This window comes from Mixophyes fleayi, chromosome 2 (genome assembly GCF_038048845.1).
Source record: "Mixophyes fleayi isolate aMixFle1 chromosome 2, aMixFle1.hap1, whole genome shotgun sequence".
In the NCBI taxonomy this organism is placed as follows: Eukaryota; Metazoa; Chordata; class Amphibia; order Anura; family Limnodynastidae; genus Mixophyes; species Mixophyes fleayi.
This window is the reverse complement of record NC_134403.1, coordinates 371151190-371165125: the sequence shown is the minus strand read 5'-3', so window position 1 is coordinate 371165125 and position 13936 is coordinate 371151190. Positions and strand designations below refer to the sequence as shown.

General features: G+C 41.0%; 1 protein-coding gene across 2 annotated transcripts in view; it reads right to left on the bottom strand.

The window, feature by feature from the left end:
- The window catches only part of LSAMP (limbic system associated membrane protein), a 524444-nt gene that overhangs the window by 14599 nt on the left and 495909 nt on the right, over nucleotides 1-13936 (bottom strand). The window contains exon 8 of one of the 2 annotated variants that reach the window (XM_075197389.1): nucleotides 6093-6125. The exons of the other annotated variant lie outside the window; for it this stretch is intronic. Coding sequence (XP_075053490.1) covers nucleotides 6093-6125 — 33 coding nt within the window. The remainder of the gene's footprint in view (nucleotides 1-6092; nucleotides 6126-13936) is intronic. 2 annotated transcript variants of the gene reach the window in all.

The following is a 13936-nucleotide window of genomic DNA, read 5'->3' as shown; positions in this document are numbered from 1 at the left end:
CCTAAATCGGAGGATCTTATTAATGCATTGTTCTACCCAGTGACATCACTGAGGCATTCTATCCTCACTGAGGCATGTAGCATCCTGTCATTTCAATGAGGCATGAGGCATCTTATAAATTCCCTGAAGCATTCTATCAATTCACAGAGGCATGAGTTTTCCTTTCAATTCATGGAATCAACTGATCAATTCACTGAGGCATGAGGCATCCTATCATTTCAACGAGGCATGAGGCATCCTATCAATTCACTTAAGCATTTTATCAATTCACTGAGGCATGAGGCATCCTATCATTTCAATGAGGCATGAGGCATCCTATCATTTCAACGAGGCATGAGGCATCCTATAAATTCACTTAAGCATTTTATCAATTCACAGAGGCATGAGGCATCCTATAAATTCACTTAAGCATTTTATCAATTCACAGAGGCATGAGGCATCCTATAAATTCCGAGGCATCCAATACATTCACAAGGCATATTTTAGCCTTTCAATTAACTAGCACCCAGTTACAGTATTGAGTATAGGGCACATAAATTCACTAGGACCTGGTGATATCACTATTAGTGACTGGAATCAGTGATTTTCCTAGTTCCTGGTGAATTAAATATCAAATATTGGTTCCTGCCATAAATTAGCTGCCTCCGTATCAATCCTGTGTCCTCTTTGAGAACTGCAGCTGTCCTGAATGTGAGGATACAAAAGTATCTAGTTTTGTTGCTAGTATAAATAAGAGATACTTGGGCTCAGTTTTCTGAAAACCGAACCCACCTGAACTTACGGGATCCGAGTAGTCTCGCGAGCCGGCTCGGTACTTTCACGCATCCTCAGATCTGAATCGAGGCAAAACATTGTTGCGTTGTCGGATCTCATGGGTTTTGGATTCCATAAGTTCCTCCCTCCCCAGGAGATCCAACGCCATTGCTCACACAGAAACAGGGATATCAGTGTTCTTGTCACTCTCCAGTCTCCAGTGACATTGCTCAGTGTCATTGCTCACACAGAAACAGGAGCAGCAGTGTTCTTGTCACTCTCCAGTCTGCAGTGACATTGCTTAGTGTCATTGCTCACACAGAAACAGGAGGGGTAGCAGTGTTCTTGTCACTCTCCAGTCTGCAGTGACATTGCTCAGTGTCATTGCTCACACAGAAACAGGAGCAGTAGTGTTCTTGTCACTCTCCAGTCTGCAGTGACATTGCTTAGTGTCATTGCTCACACAGAAACAGGAGGGGTAGCAGTGTTCTTGTCACTCTCCAGTCTCCAGTGACATTGCTCAGTGTCATTGCTCACACAGAAACAGGAGCAGTAGTGTTCTTGTCACTCTCCAGTCTGCAGTGACATTGCTTAGTGTCATTGCTCACACAGAAACAGGAGGGGTAGCAGTGTTCTTGTCACTCTCCAGTCTGCAGTGACATTGCTCAGTGTCATTGCTCACACAGAAACAGGAGGGGTAGCAGTGTTCTTGTCACTTGACAAAAATTGACTGGAAATGACTGGAAATTAATGTTATTGAGGTTAATAATAATGTAGGAACAAAAAAGAGCCAAACTATGTGATTTTAGCAAAAAAAATAAATAAGGATTTTAGAAACAATAGGGATCCAAAACCAAAACACGCGAGGGCAGTTTTGTCAAAACCAAAATACGAAGTTAATCCAGATCCAAAACCAGAACCAAAACACGTGGGTCAGTGAACATCTCTAGTATAAATGGATAGTATAAAAATACAATATAATCAGGGGCAAAGGTCATAGTGTCCCGTCTGGAGCATAGATTCAGTTTACAGAACTGCTCAAAAAGCCATTTAAAATTAGGATTTATAGGAAACTATTTATGAAGTTACCTGTCACCTATATCAGATATTCCCTGGATATTATTATATATATAATGTCTGTATTATGGTGTGATTACCATCGTTCTCTGAAAGAGGCAGAATATAAAATGCAAAATAAACACTAATAACCATATAAATGTTTCTGAAACTTATTATTATATATGGCTTATTATCATCAAATACAAGATCCCAAATATTTGTTACCTATTGCTAATGATCAGATATTGATAATGTCCACTAACTTTATGTGAAACTGTACATCCCAGCATCCACTTCAAGGTTAGAGGGCTAAGACTGACTCTATAAATATTATTTAATTTAGGCAGAATTTCCATACAGTTACTTTATTAATAGGGAAGCATTGCATGATTACATCAGTCTGCATTGACATTGCATTCTCTCTCCTCTGTCATTGCTAAGCATTTGCTGCCACCTCCTGGACAAACTGTACAATTACAGAGATGTTATAAAATTGAATATCTACATTCCAATATAAGGTGATGGATATAAATGTGAGATAAATTAAAGAGATCAAATTTGCACAGTGGTGTCAGCCATGTTGTGGGCTCATCCAACACAACCTGTCAATCCTTCCACTATATAACTCTCATTTAATGGCTGCTTCTACCACGTAACTTAAGTGGAAAAATTTCCAATTGCAAGATCAAGACAATTTGCTAACCTCCCCAAATCAATGGAGACTCGTGCTTTGTTTTTCAGTTGTAATATAATACTGTAGTATTTATTTGACTTTCCGGAGGATTATAGATGTAAGAAATTATCAATACCCAAGAGCACATCAAGGTTTGTCTTTAATAAAATTTCCACTTTAAATATGACGACAAATAGCCGAGAATCTGCGTTTTTTTCAGGCATTGTCGCTTGATAAATATACCCCCAAGGGATCTTGGAGAAAAAGGACATATAGGTGTTATACTACTTTTGGACAGTAGGAGGTAATGTAGAGCTCTTCTTGGCAAAGGATTAGTTTATTCTAGGACAGGATCTACTACTGTATGTAAAGTCTGTTTGCTACTTATGTTTAACCCAGTCCAATATTTCATTGTGTGATCATAAACATTTTGGGTCTAAGTCATTAAGGAGAGTAAAGAATAAAAAATGAGTAACTTTGCACCTGGGCAAAACCATGTTGCATTGCAGGGGGAGGTAAATGTAAAATGTGGGGACAGATTTATGGTTGGGGTAGGGCAGGTCCTAGATCAACTTTAAATTTCAGTGTACAAATAAAACAATCAAGTATTTGTGTGCTACATGACAAAGCAGCCAGTATTTAACTTATGTGCAAAATAATAAACTAATTTACCCCCCTTGCATTGTAACATGGTTTGTCCAGGAGTAAACTTACTTCTTTCTTTACTTTCCTCTCCTTAATGGCTCAGACCTGGTGTGTCAAGTTGTCTCACGTGGTAAAAAATACATTCATTTTCCATTATTACACATGCTATCCTAACAAATCCTTACTAAAATTGCTCCCTATAAATCATTTTGTGCTGCATTACTAGGGCTGGGATGAGGCCTACTGCTTTCACCTACCGTTCTACAATCATATTACCCCCCTGGTACAGAAAGATTTAAAAAAAAAAAAAAGTAAAATAACAATTTCCAAAATCTATGATACATTCGCTCAGTTCCCCTGGTGAACGTCAAACCGATCTTCAAGACCAGTTCTAACACATCGCTTACATATATAATGGAATACTCACATAGTTATATAAATACGCAGTTACATAGTAAGATTGAAAAAAAAGACCTTAGTTCCATAGAGTTCAACCTTTCAGAAACACTAATTGAGTTGTTCCACAAAAAGAAAGAATATATATATATATATATATATATATATATATATATATGTCCATTGTGACAGTTACCGGTTTAATCTCACAGGGACAAAAATTCCTCCTTGACTTTAATAATGGAAATTACATAAATTCCCTGGATTAATCACTCTCATATTGTTCTCTATTAAGTACATTAAGTCTATTTATCTGTTGACATTTCGGGCCTTATGTAGAGTGTAAAATACAAATTTTAATACTGCACTTGCAAATAGCCTCAGAACTGTCCTTATTTAAGCTGGACATCCTGATTCGCGGACTAAAGGGATGGGGTGTAACATGAAAGTGGGTGGTGCTTACACTAATACGACCATTTGTGGGCGGAATTTGTCACATCTGGGGCGGGGCTTGTTTTGTCCCGCTTACGGGATTCTAAATGTTGGGAGGTAAGAGATCGGGAGAGACAAGGGGCGTCCAAGCTTAAATACAGTACAAAAAGTAAATGTTAATGGTGCATTTAGAATCTCACAACGCAACATGCTCTATGACAACCATCATCACCGTGATGACAGTATTATAGGATAAACAAGGATCAACTCCCAAGTCACGTGTACAAAACATGCAATACAGAGGGTCTAGGAGGCTCACATAAAGCTTTGTGTCATTAAAATGTTCTTTATGTAGTTGTGCAGACCGGCAGTGTCCAAGTGTGTGTTAGTCATTATTCTGGCACCCCAGTTCCCTATAGAAGATGATGCCTATCTGACCATCATGGGATGTCATAAAGAAGATCTGGGACTGCTGTTGGAATCACAAACACAGGTTGTGCATCTCTGGTCTACACTGACAAGTGGTAAAACACAACTGATGGACAACAGACCAGGATCCACCTGCAACTTTCAGGCAACATCTGGGGTGGAAACTTACATGACTGTGCGCGTGGCAGTGTGCGTGGCAGTGTGTGTGGCAGGGTGTGTGCCAGGGTGTGTGGCAGTGTATATGGCAGTGTGTGTGGCAGGGTGTGTGCCAGGGTGTGTGGCAGTGTATATGGCAGTGTGTGTGGCACAATGTGTGGCAGTGTGTGTGGCAATGTGTGTGGCAGTGTATATGGCAGTATGTGTGGCACAATGTGTGGCAGTGTGTGTGGCAGTGTGTGCTGCGTCCCTCTGAGACCATAACATAACGAGGCCAGCACCGCTCCTCCCCTGTTACCCAGCTTGCCAGTACCTGTTAACTGCAGCAGGCAGTGGTCACTACACCTTTCCTCACATAGACTGCAGGAGGAAGCACAGTGACACATATCGCCATGCGCTTCCTCCTCCTCCAGCCACTGTATGATGCTGGCTGACAGTGGGAGCAATGGAATAGGCGCCTTTAAGGCAGCAATGGGTGGACCCGACGCCTCTATAATGTATTATGTATTTCTATTGCACTGTGACCACTGTAAATGACGAGGTTAGCAGAGGCCGGATTTTCTCTATTCGCAATTTACAGCTGATGGGTATAACTGCTGCCAGAGGGGCAGTTCATCTAAATAATGGTATGTAGATATTTATTCACTGTCGCATTGATGCTCATCGTGATTTTTATGTCGGTGTCCTTCTTGTCGTTATTGTAGTACCCCACCCCATATCCTGATATACTCTGTGCTGCTTGGGACCATGCTCCTTCCACTATATAACTCTCAGTCTGTGGCTTCCTGCTGCCTCCATTCCCCTCCTCACATCATGTCACTGCCCCTGTCACATGCAGCCCTGTCCTCACTAACACATCACTCATCTCCTGATATACTCTGTGCTGCTGGGGGACCCTGCTCCTTCCACTATATAACTCTCAGTCTGTGGCTTCCTGCTGCCTCCATTCCCCTCCTCACAACATGTCACTGCCCCTGTCACATGCAGCCCCGTCCTCACTAGCATATCACTCATCTCCTGATATACTCTGTGCTGCTGGGGGACCCTGCTCCTTCCACTATATAACTCTCAGTCTGTGGCTTCCTGCTGCCTCCATTCTCCTCCTCACATCATGCCCCTGTCTCATGCAGCCCTGTCCTCACTGACACATCACTCATCTCCTGATATACTCTGTGCTACTGGAGGACCCTGCTCCTTCTACTATATAACCCTCAGTCTGTAGCTTCCTGCTTTTTCCATAACTATAGTCCTGTAACCCTGTCCTCTCTAATGACATGAAAGGACAACAGACCATCACTTGATGAAACTCTCAGAAGATGAAGTATAAGAACAAGTGCTCTGACCCCTGTAAAAGCGCCTTAAAGACAAAACATTTCAGGAACATATAACATGACAGCCGGGTGACATTGTAGCGGGCAGCTCCCAGATACAGCATAATCCACAAACCTTTACACATTATAGGGGGATTTGTGTGACTGGTTTCTGATATAGAAATTTTATTCTGTAAGTAAACAACACGGAGAGAGGACGTGTAATAATCATACAATACCTTTCTGTTTGAAATGAGCGTTGCTCCCTCTTTCTAAAAGGGAAATATTTAGCAAAACATTACTAAAACATCATTTTAAAGGGCCATGCTTTAGTGGTTAAAGGTGAGTAATCTAGAGATGTTTAATGACGATTAATCTGTTTGTTAGTTAGAAAATGTTTAGTGACAAAGACAAGACATCGTTATTTTCTATATAAATAACAACAGCAAATGTAAATTGAGTTTGTTTTCAAACCTGCCTATTAGAGTATAGATCTGAATGCAGGTTATTGTCATTAATCCTCTGTGCAGTGTCCTCCAATAAGATTACAGACCGAGGACCTGATTCGTTAAGGAACATTATTCTCGCTGTGTGCCGCAACTTGCAGGTCAGGTGTAAGTGCTGATTACTACTGATGACGGCTGTGTATGGGGCTAGAACATGTGTTTGTATCAGGAGCAACTGTATAAATGTATTTCATGTACAGTAGACATAACACCTCATGTATTTCATGGGGCAATATTTTTTTTACATTTTTTTTTTCATTATTGCTTATATTATTAATGTGTTAATATCTTTCTTTTTTTTTCTGATGGGACTTTCTATTGCACATTGAGTAACCTGCATCGTATTTCGTCTATCTGCCTATGACAAATATATCTAGAGCGTACTTGAACCGTATTCCAATGGAAACCTTTCTTCAGATCCGCTTGTACTTTTATACGGCGGACGTGCGCGCCAATTATGTAAATTTTTTAAAAAAACACAAACTGAATCTCCTACGATGACATCACAGACTTATCTCCAGTATCTAATCTAGATGTGTTCAGGTGATGACACTTGTAACTATGTATCTGTGAATGTTACTCTTGTGTTTTACATTCCGTGTTATGAGAAGATTAGATACAACATAGTTCTGGATGCATCAGATTTGATTCTAGAACCCACTTTGTTAAATTCCAAAAACTGTGTTGGAAAATTTCAGATAAAGAGAAAAACAAGAGGAAACAATTAGAATGCAGGGTAACTACTGCAAGGTGGCATTGGTTAATAACTTAATACGTGTACCATTGGGCATTTCAGTGATACATTGCTCTATATAGCTAGGTAAAGACCTGGCACTGATAGGCTGAACATAGAGAACATGAGGTTCATAAACAATTAAATTTCTGTTCTAACGGATATATAATATCAGTGTCTCATTTTTACATTAATAAATAATACTGGTTTAACTGATATCACTATGTATCTATGGGACATATTCAATCAGCAATGATGTTCACATGACGAAATAGGCTTTAGAATGATTGTCTGTGTGTAGAGACTGCCATCTGCTGGTAGTTTCATGCTATTGCCATGTCACAGAAATGAAAGAAGATTATAAGGGGTAAATGTATCAAGCTGAGAGTTTTCCGGCGGGTTTGAAAAGTGTAGATGTTGCCTATAGCAACCAATCAGATACTAGCTGTAATTTTGTAGAATGTACTAAATAAATGATAGCTAGAATCCGATTGGCTTTTCAAACCGGCCGGAAAAATCTCAGCTTAATACATTTAACACCAAATGCTTCTGTGTCCTGGCATGAGAGCAGATTACGTGTGATTAACGCTGGTGAACTTAAATGCCCTATAATGCAGGCAGATGGCTAAATTAACATGAAAGCTAACAGCTTGTGAACCACAGACGTTTCTGTGTTCATTAATAAAGTTCCCCAGGTTTTCTGCTTGTACATTGACACTAATGGGCTTAAATAAAGGCTGTCATCTTTCCATATGTACCTACAGTTGTCCATTTATGTGTTTTCCTGGACTCTACGTTAGTAATAAAGAGACTCTCTCTGGGCCTGATTCATGAAGCCACACAGAATAAGCACATTGTGTGTTTTTTAAAAGAACTGCATGTAAGTTGGGCAGATGAACGACGTCTGTATTCAACTAGAAGTCGATCTATTGCATACAGGTGTATGTACACTCTGTATATACGTCACATGCTGTATTGAGACAGACACAACGCACTATGTACAATACATATGTGGAATATAACGTCCCAGGAGAGCGCACAGAAATAAAATAAAGTATTCACTTATTGTCACCTGTTAATAGTATAGTCATTTTTTCCACATGAAATACGTTTATCAGGATGTTATTAATGTCTGCTGTACATAAAATACATTGCAGTTGCTCCTGATACAAACACATGTTGTAGCTGTATACACAGCCGCCATCACTAGTAATCAGCACTTACACCCGACCTGTAGCTGGTGCAAGTGATACGACTGAAAAACACGTACCTGAGAGATGCCCAAAGCTTGAATCAGACGCTGCTGCATGCGCTCCAGCTTGGCACGTCCTTACTGTACAATGACTACGCGCATACGCCCAATCCCCCTCCCCATCCCGCCCATGGAATCATAGGCTACCGGAAGTGTCCTTTGCGTTCAAAGATATATTGAAGATGAATTGGAAGTTCTTGCGTTCATTGGCGTACAGTTCGCGTCTGGCAATGCAAAGAGCAATTTAATGCAAAATACGTCACATATCGGTATTTGCTTTGAATAAGGCGCTCTGAGTGCAAAGCAAAATTTTCCAAACTATTCTGTGAAATAGTCACCATATTTGCCTGAACTTGGGCGTGAAATTTTGCACATTTCACTAGCCAAGTTTTCTCAGTCCCCTATCCTAACAAATTACCTTCACCCTCCTCCCCCAACTGTATTTATATATTATATATTCTGCAAAAGGCAAATTTCAAAATACATCAAGGAATGGCGTTGTATGGAATGTCAACCAAAAGAAGAACTGAAAGATTGTTTGGCTGGAATGTACCACCTCTGTGACACGGAACGTTCTGCCGCAAAACTCCACTCGCTTAAAATTTCACGTCTGCCTCTGAGACACTCGACCAACTGAAACCAGAGCAGCAATTCTAAGGCACAGAAAGTTCTCAATGACTCCTTTCCTAACTGGGTTAAGGAACTATAAAAATGATATGAGGAACAAAGCACTCGGCAGCCTGTAGCCCTGGACAGGGGGATTATTCATATGGCATCTGAGGGCATAGGGAAACCGAAGGGGGGTTTTCCTAGTGTGTGGAAACCCCCCTCCAAGCCTGGGACACTGTATAATTGCGGTGGCTGGACCCTGCTCCCGCTTCACACGGCTCTGCTTGAAAAGGGAGAGCTGCGTGCACCTAACAATAGCGCACACAGCATTGCCCATTTATATTATGGGGATAGGAAGAGTTGGAGAGCAGCCAAGCACTGTCTAAAATTATAGCCACGCCCCCATGCATGCTGGTCACGCCCACTGGCGGCGTGGTGTGGAAACCCTCCTCTACAAATCCTGCGTATGCCCCAGGAGGGGTTTACACTTTTGTCTTATCCTAGATATATTCGAGTTGTAAAGTTTGTGCAGACAGCTGTTCACCTGTTTCTCTGCCTTTGCTACCCTGTTATTTTCACAATTACTATAAATAAAAAAATGTAAGTAAAAAAAGTCAAACGCATGTGATTGAACCATGAGTCCAAACTGTGGCTGTCTAATTAGCAGGCCGCTCAGCTTGTGTGGTTGTCAATAAAGTTTATTATCATTACTATTATTATTCGCTTATAATCAGTGAGTTATAATATCATCAATTCAGTGCCCGCTAGGAATACATTGTATGTTATAATGAATGACGCAACGTGTACTAGATTATCGTAGACATTAGAATTCACTTTGGATCTCTCGGCTTTATACCTTTGTATCATTATGAAGATCCTTTATCACTTCTAATATCATTATAAATTACAGTAGGGCAGGGGCAGAAAATTGCCTTTCCAGACCCTACAGCGGAGTTGGTGAAGGGTTCCGGATTCCCAGGCTCTTCTGTTGGTCCAGGCTCAGTAGAGGATAACGGGGGATTGAGAGGCCGGTCGTCGTTCCCTCCTGGCCCCTGCCGAGGCCCAATGCGATAGGAAAAACATTATCTAAAATATGATTCTAGTAATTTGTTTTAATCGGTTCTGTTGACTACAATCGGAAGGCAGCAAACGAACCAGACAGTGAGCTGGTATTTGTGTGACAGTATCGGATTCTGCGTCTGCAATTTAGTTAGAAACAAACTTGAAATGTATTCATCTCCCACCAGTTATTCTGAATTATTTTGTAGAAAAATAACAGGCAGAGGAGGAAAGGGACGTGGATCTCATCTCTGTCTAATGGGGCGGTGATAACGTAAATTAAATCTGTCATTATTCCTGCAGCTCATTAAGTGTTTGCAGGGAAGGAAATACAACATGAGCGGATTGTACTCCAGGCTCGTCTCTCCCAGACACGGAGCCTAAGCCGCTGTCTCTGTTATGACTCGGAGGCAAAATCATTATACAAGCTGGTAATGCTGAGGAAACCTGGGGCCCTTGCAGCCTGAGGAGCCGAGAGCGCTCAGCTTGGGCGGGGTAAACATGACAAATGGAGCGAATGTGTTAACCTAAGGAAACAGAGGAAACCAGAAGACCCGGGAACCTCACTGAAGTCAATAATATTCATTTTCCAATTTTGCAAAGGTTGGCTACTATGATAAATCCTATTTAATGACAGATGAGGCAGCACATACAGTAAAAAAAGCAATAGGAATCCATTGACTTAGACACCGTCCTTTCTCCATTACCTGAAGTCGGAGAGATTGACGCAACATGAAAACTGTCTTCAACACATGAATGTATCTGATCGAACATATCCGTCCAAGATGGTAAAGCGCCATATCCGCTCTTGTATAAAGACAAGCGCTAGAATTACCCACCGATCAGTGGGGATCTTCAACCAGGGTCCATCGGATCTCACCCAGTTACAGCACACTGATAAGGTCTCCGAGGCTGAAGATTTTCTCTCCAAAATGTTTATTGAGAACAGGAGACGGGGTTGAATTTCTCCCAAACATCACTGATACACTGGCTTTGTAAAGAGGAAGAAAAGAACTGTATCCTCTACTAATTGTACTGACATGGATAGTGCGAGTCAATCACCAATCTGCATTATATAGTCACCAGAGATCTGGAGTCTGCATTATATAGTCACCAGAGATCAGGGGTCTGCATTATATAGTCACCAGAGATCAAGGGTCTGCATTATATAATCACCAGAGATCTGGGGTCTGCATTATATAATCACCAGAGATCTGGGGTCTGCATTATATAATCACCAGAGATCAAGGGTCTGCATTATATAATCACCAGAGATCTGGGGTCTGCATTATATAATCACCAGAGATCTGGGGTCTGCATTATATAATCACCAGAGATCTGGGGTCTGCATTATATAGTCACCAGAGATCTGGGGTCTGCATTATATAGTCACCAGAGATCTCGGGTCTGCATTATATAATCACCAGAGATCTGGGGTCTGCATTATATAATCACCAGAGATCTGAGGTCTGCATTATACAGTCAAGTCCATAAATATTGGGACATCGACACAATTCTCATATTTTGGGCTCTATACACCACCACAATGGATTTGAAATGAAACTAACTAACAAGATGTGCTTTAACTGCAGACCTTCAGCTTTCATTTGAGTGTATTTACATCCAAATCAGGTGAATGTTGTAGGAATTACAACGGTTTCTATATGTGCGTCCCACTTTTTAAGGGACCAAAAGTAATGGGACAATCGACTCAAAAGCTATTTCATTGACATGTGTGGGCTATTCCCTCGTTATTTCATCATCAATTAAGCAGGTAAAAGGTCTGGAGTTGATTCTAGGTGTGACATTTGCATTTGGAATCTGTTGCTGTCGACTCTCAATATGAGATCTGAAGAGCTGTCACTATCAGTGAAGCAAGAAATCATTAGGCTGAAAAATCAAAACAAACCCATCAGAGAGATAGCAAAAACATTAGGTGTGGCCAAATCAACTGTTTGGAACATTCTTTAAAAGAAAGAACTCACCAGAGAGCTCAGCAACACCAAAAGACCCGGAAGACCACGGAAAACAACTGTGGTGGATGACAAAATAATTTTTTCCCTGGTGAAGAAAAACCCCTTCACAGCAGTTAGCCACATCAAGAACACTCTCCAGGAGGTAGGTGTATATGTGTCAAAGTCAACAATCAAGAGACTTCACAAGAGTGAATATAGAGGGTTCACCACAAGATGTAAACCATTTGTGAGCCACAAAAACAGGAAGACCAGATTAGAGTTTGGGAAACAACATCTAAAAAAGCCATTACAGTTCTGGAACAACATCCTATGGACAGATGAGACAAAGATCAACTTGTACCAGAGTGACGGGAAGAGAAGAGTACGGAGAGGAAAGGAACTGCTCATGATCCAAAACATATCACCTCATCAGTGAAGCATGGTGGTGGTAGTGTCATGGTGTGGGCATGTATGGCTGCCAATGGAACTGGTTCCCTTGTGTTTATTGATGATGTGACTGCTGACAAAAGCAGCAGGATGAATTCTGAACTGTTTCGGGAAATATTATCTGCTCATATTCAGTCAAATGCTTCAGAACTCATTGGATGGTGCTTCACAGTGCAGATGGACAATGACCCGAAGCATACTGCAAAAGCAACCAAAGAGTTTTTTAAGGCTAACAAGTGGAATGTTATGCAATGGCCAAGTCATTCACCTGACCTGAATCCGATTGAGCATGTATTTCACTTGATGAAGACAAAACTGAAGGGAAAATGCCCCAAGAACAAGCAGGAACTGAAGACATTAGCAGTAGAGGCCTTGCAGAGCATCACCAGGGATGAAACCCAGCGTCTGGTGATGTCTATGCGTTCCAGACTTCAGGCTGTAATTGATTTCAAAGGATTTGCGACAAAGTATTAAAAAGGGAAAGTTTGATGTAGGATTGTTTAGTTTGTCCCATTACTTTTGGTCCCTTAAAAAGTGTGATGCACATATAGAAACCGTTGTAATTCCTACACTGTTCACGTGATTTCGATGTAAATTCCCTCAAATTAGAGCTGAAAGTCTGCAGTTAAAGCACATCTTGTTTGTTTCATTTCAAATGGTGGTGGTGTATAGAGCCCAAAATATGAGAATTGTGTCGATGTCCCAATATTTATGGACTTGACTGTATAATCACCAGAGATCTGGGGTCTGCATTATATAGTCACCAGAGATCTGGGGTCTGCATTATATAATCACCAGAGATCCGGGGTGTGCATTATATAGTCACCAGAGATCTGGGGTCTGCATTATATAATTACCAGAGATCTGGGGTCTGCATTATATAGTCACCAGAGATCTGGGGTCTGCATTATATAGTCACCAGAGATCTGGGGTCTGCATTATATAATCACCAGAGATCAGGGGTCTGCATTATATAGTCACCAGAGATCTGGGGTCTGCACTATATAATCATCAGAGATCTGGGGTCTGCATTATATAATCATCAGAGATCTGGGATCTGCATTATATAATCACCAGAGATCTGGGGTGTGCATTATATAGTCACCAGAGATCTGGGGTCTGCATTATATAATCACCAGAGATCTGGGGTCTGCATTATATAATCATCAGAGATCTGGGATCTGCATTATATAATCACCAGAGATCTGGGATCTGCATTATATAATCACCAGAGATCTGGGGTCTGCATTATATAGTCACCAGAGATCTGGGGTCTGTATTATATAATCACCAGAGATCTGGGATCTGCATTATATAATCACCAGAGATCTGGGGTCTGCATTATATAATCACCAGAGATCTGGGGTCTGCATTATATAGTCACCAGAGATCTGGGGTCTGCATTATATAATCATCAGAGATCTGGGATCTGCATTATATAATCACCAGACATCTGGGATCTGCATTATATAATCACCAGAGATCTGGGATCTGCATTATATAGTCACCAGAGATCTGGGGT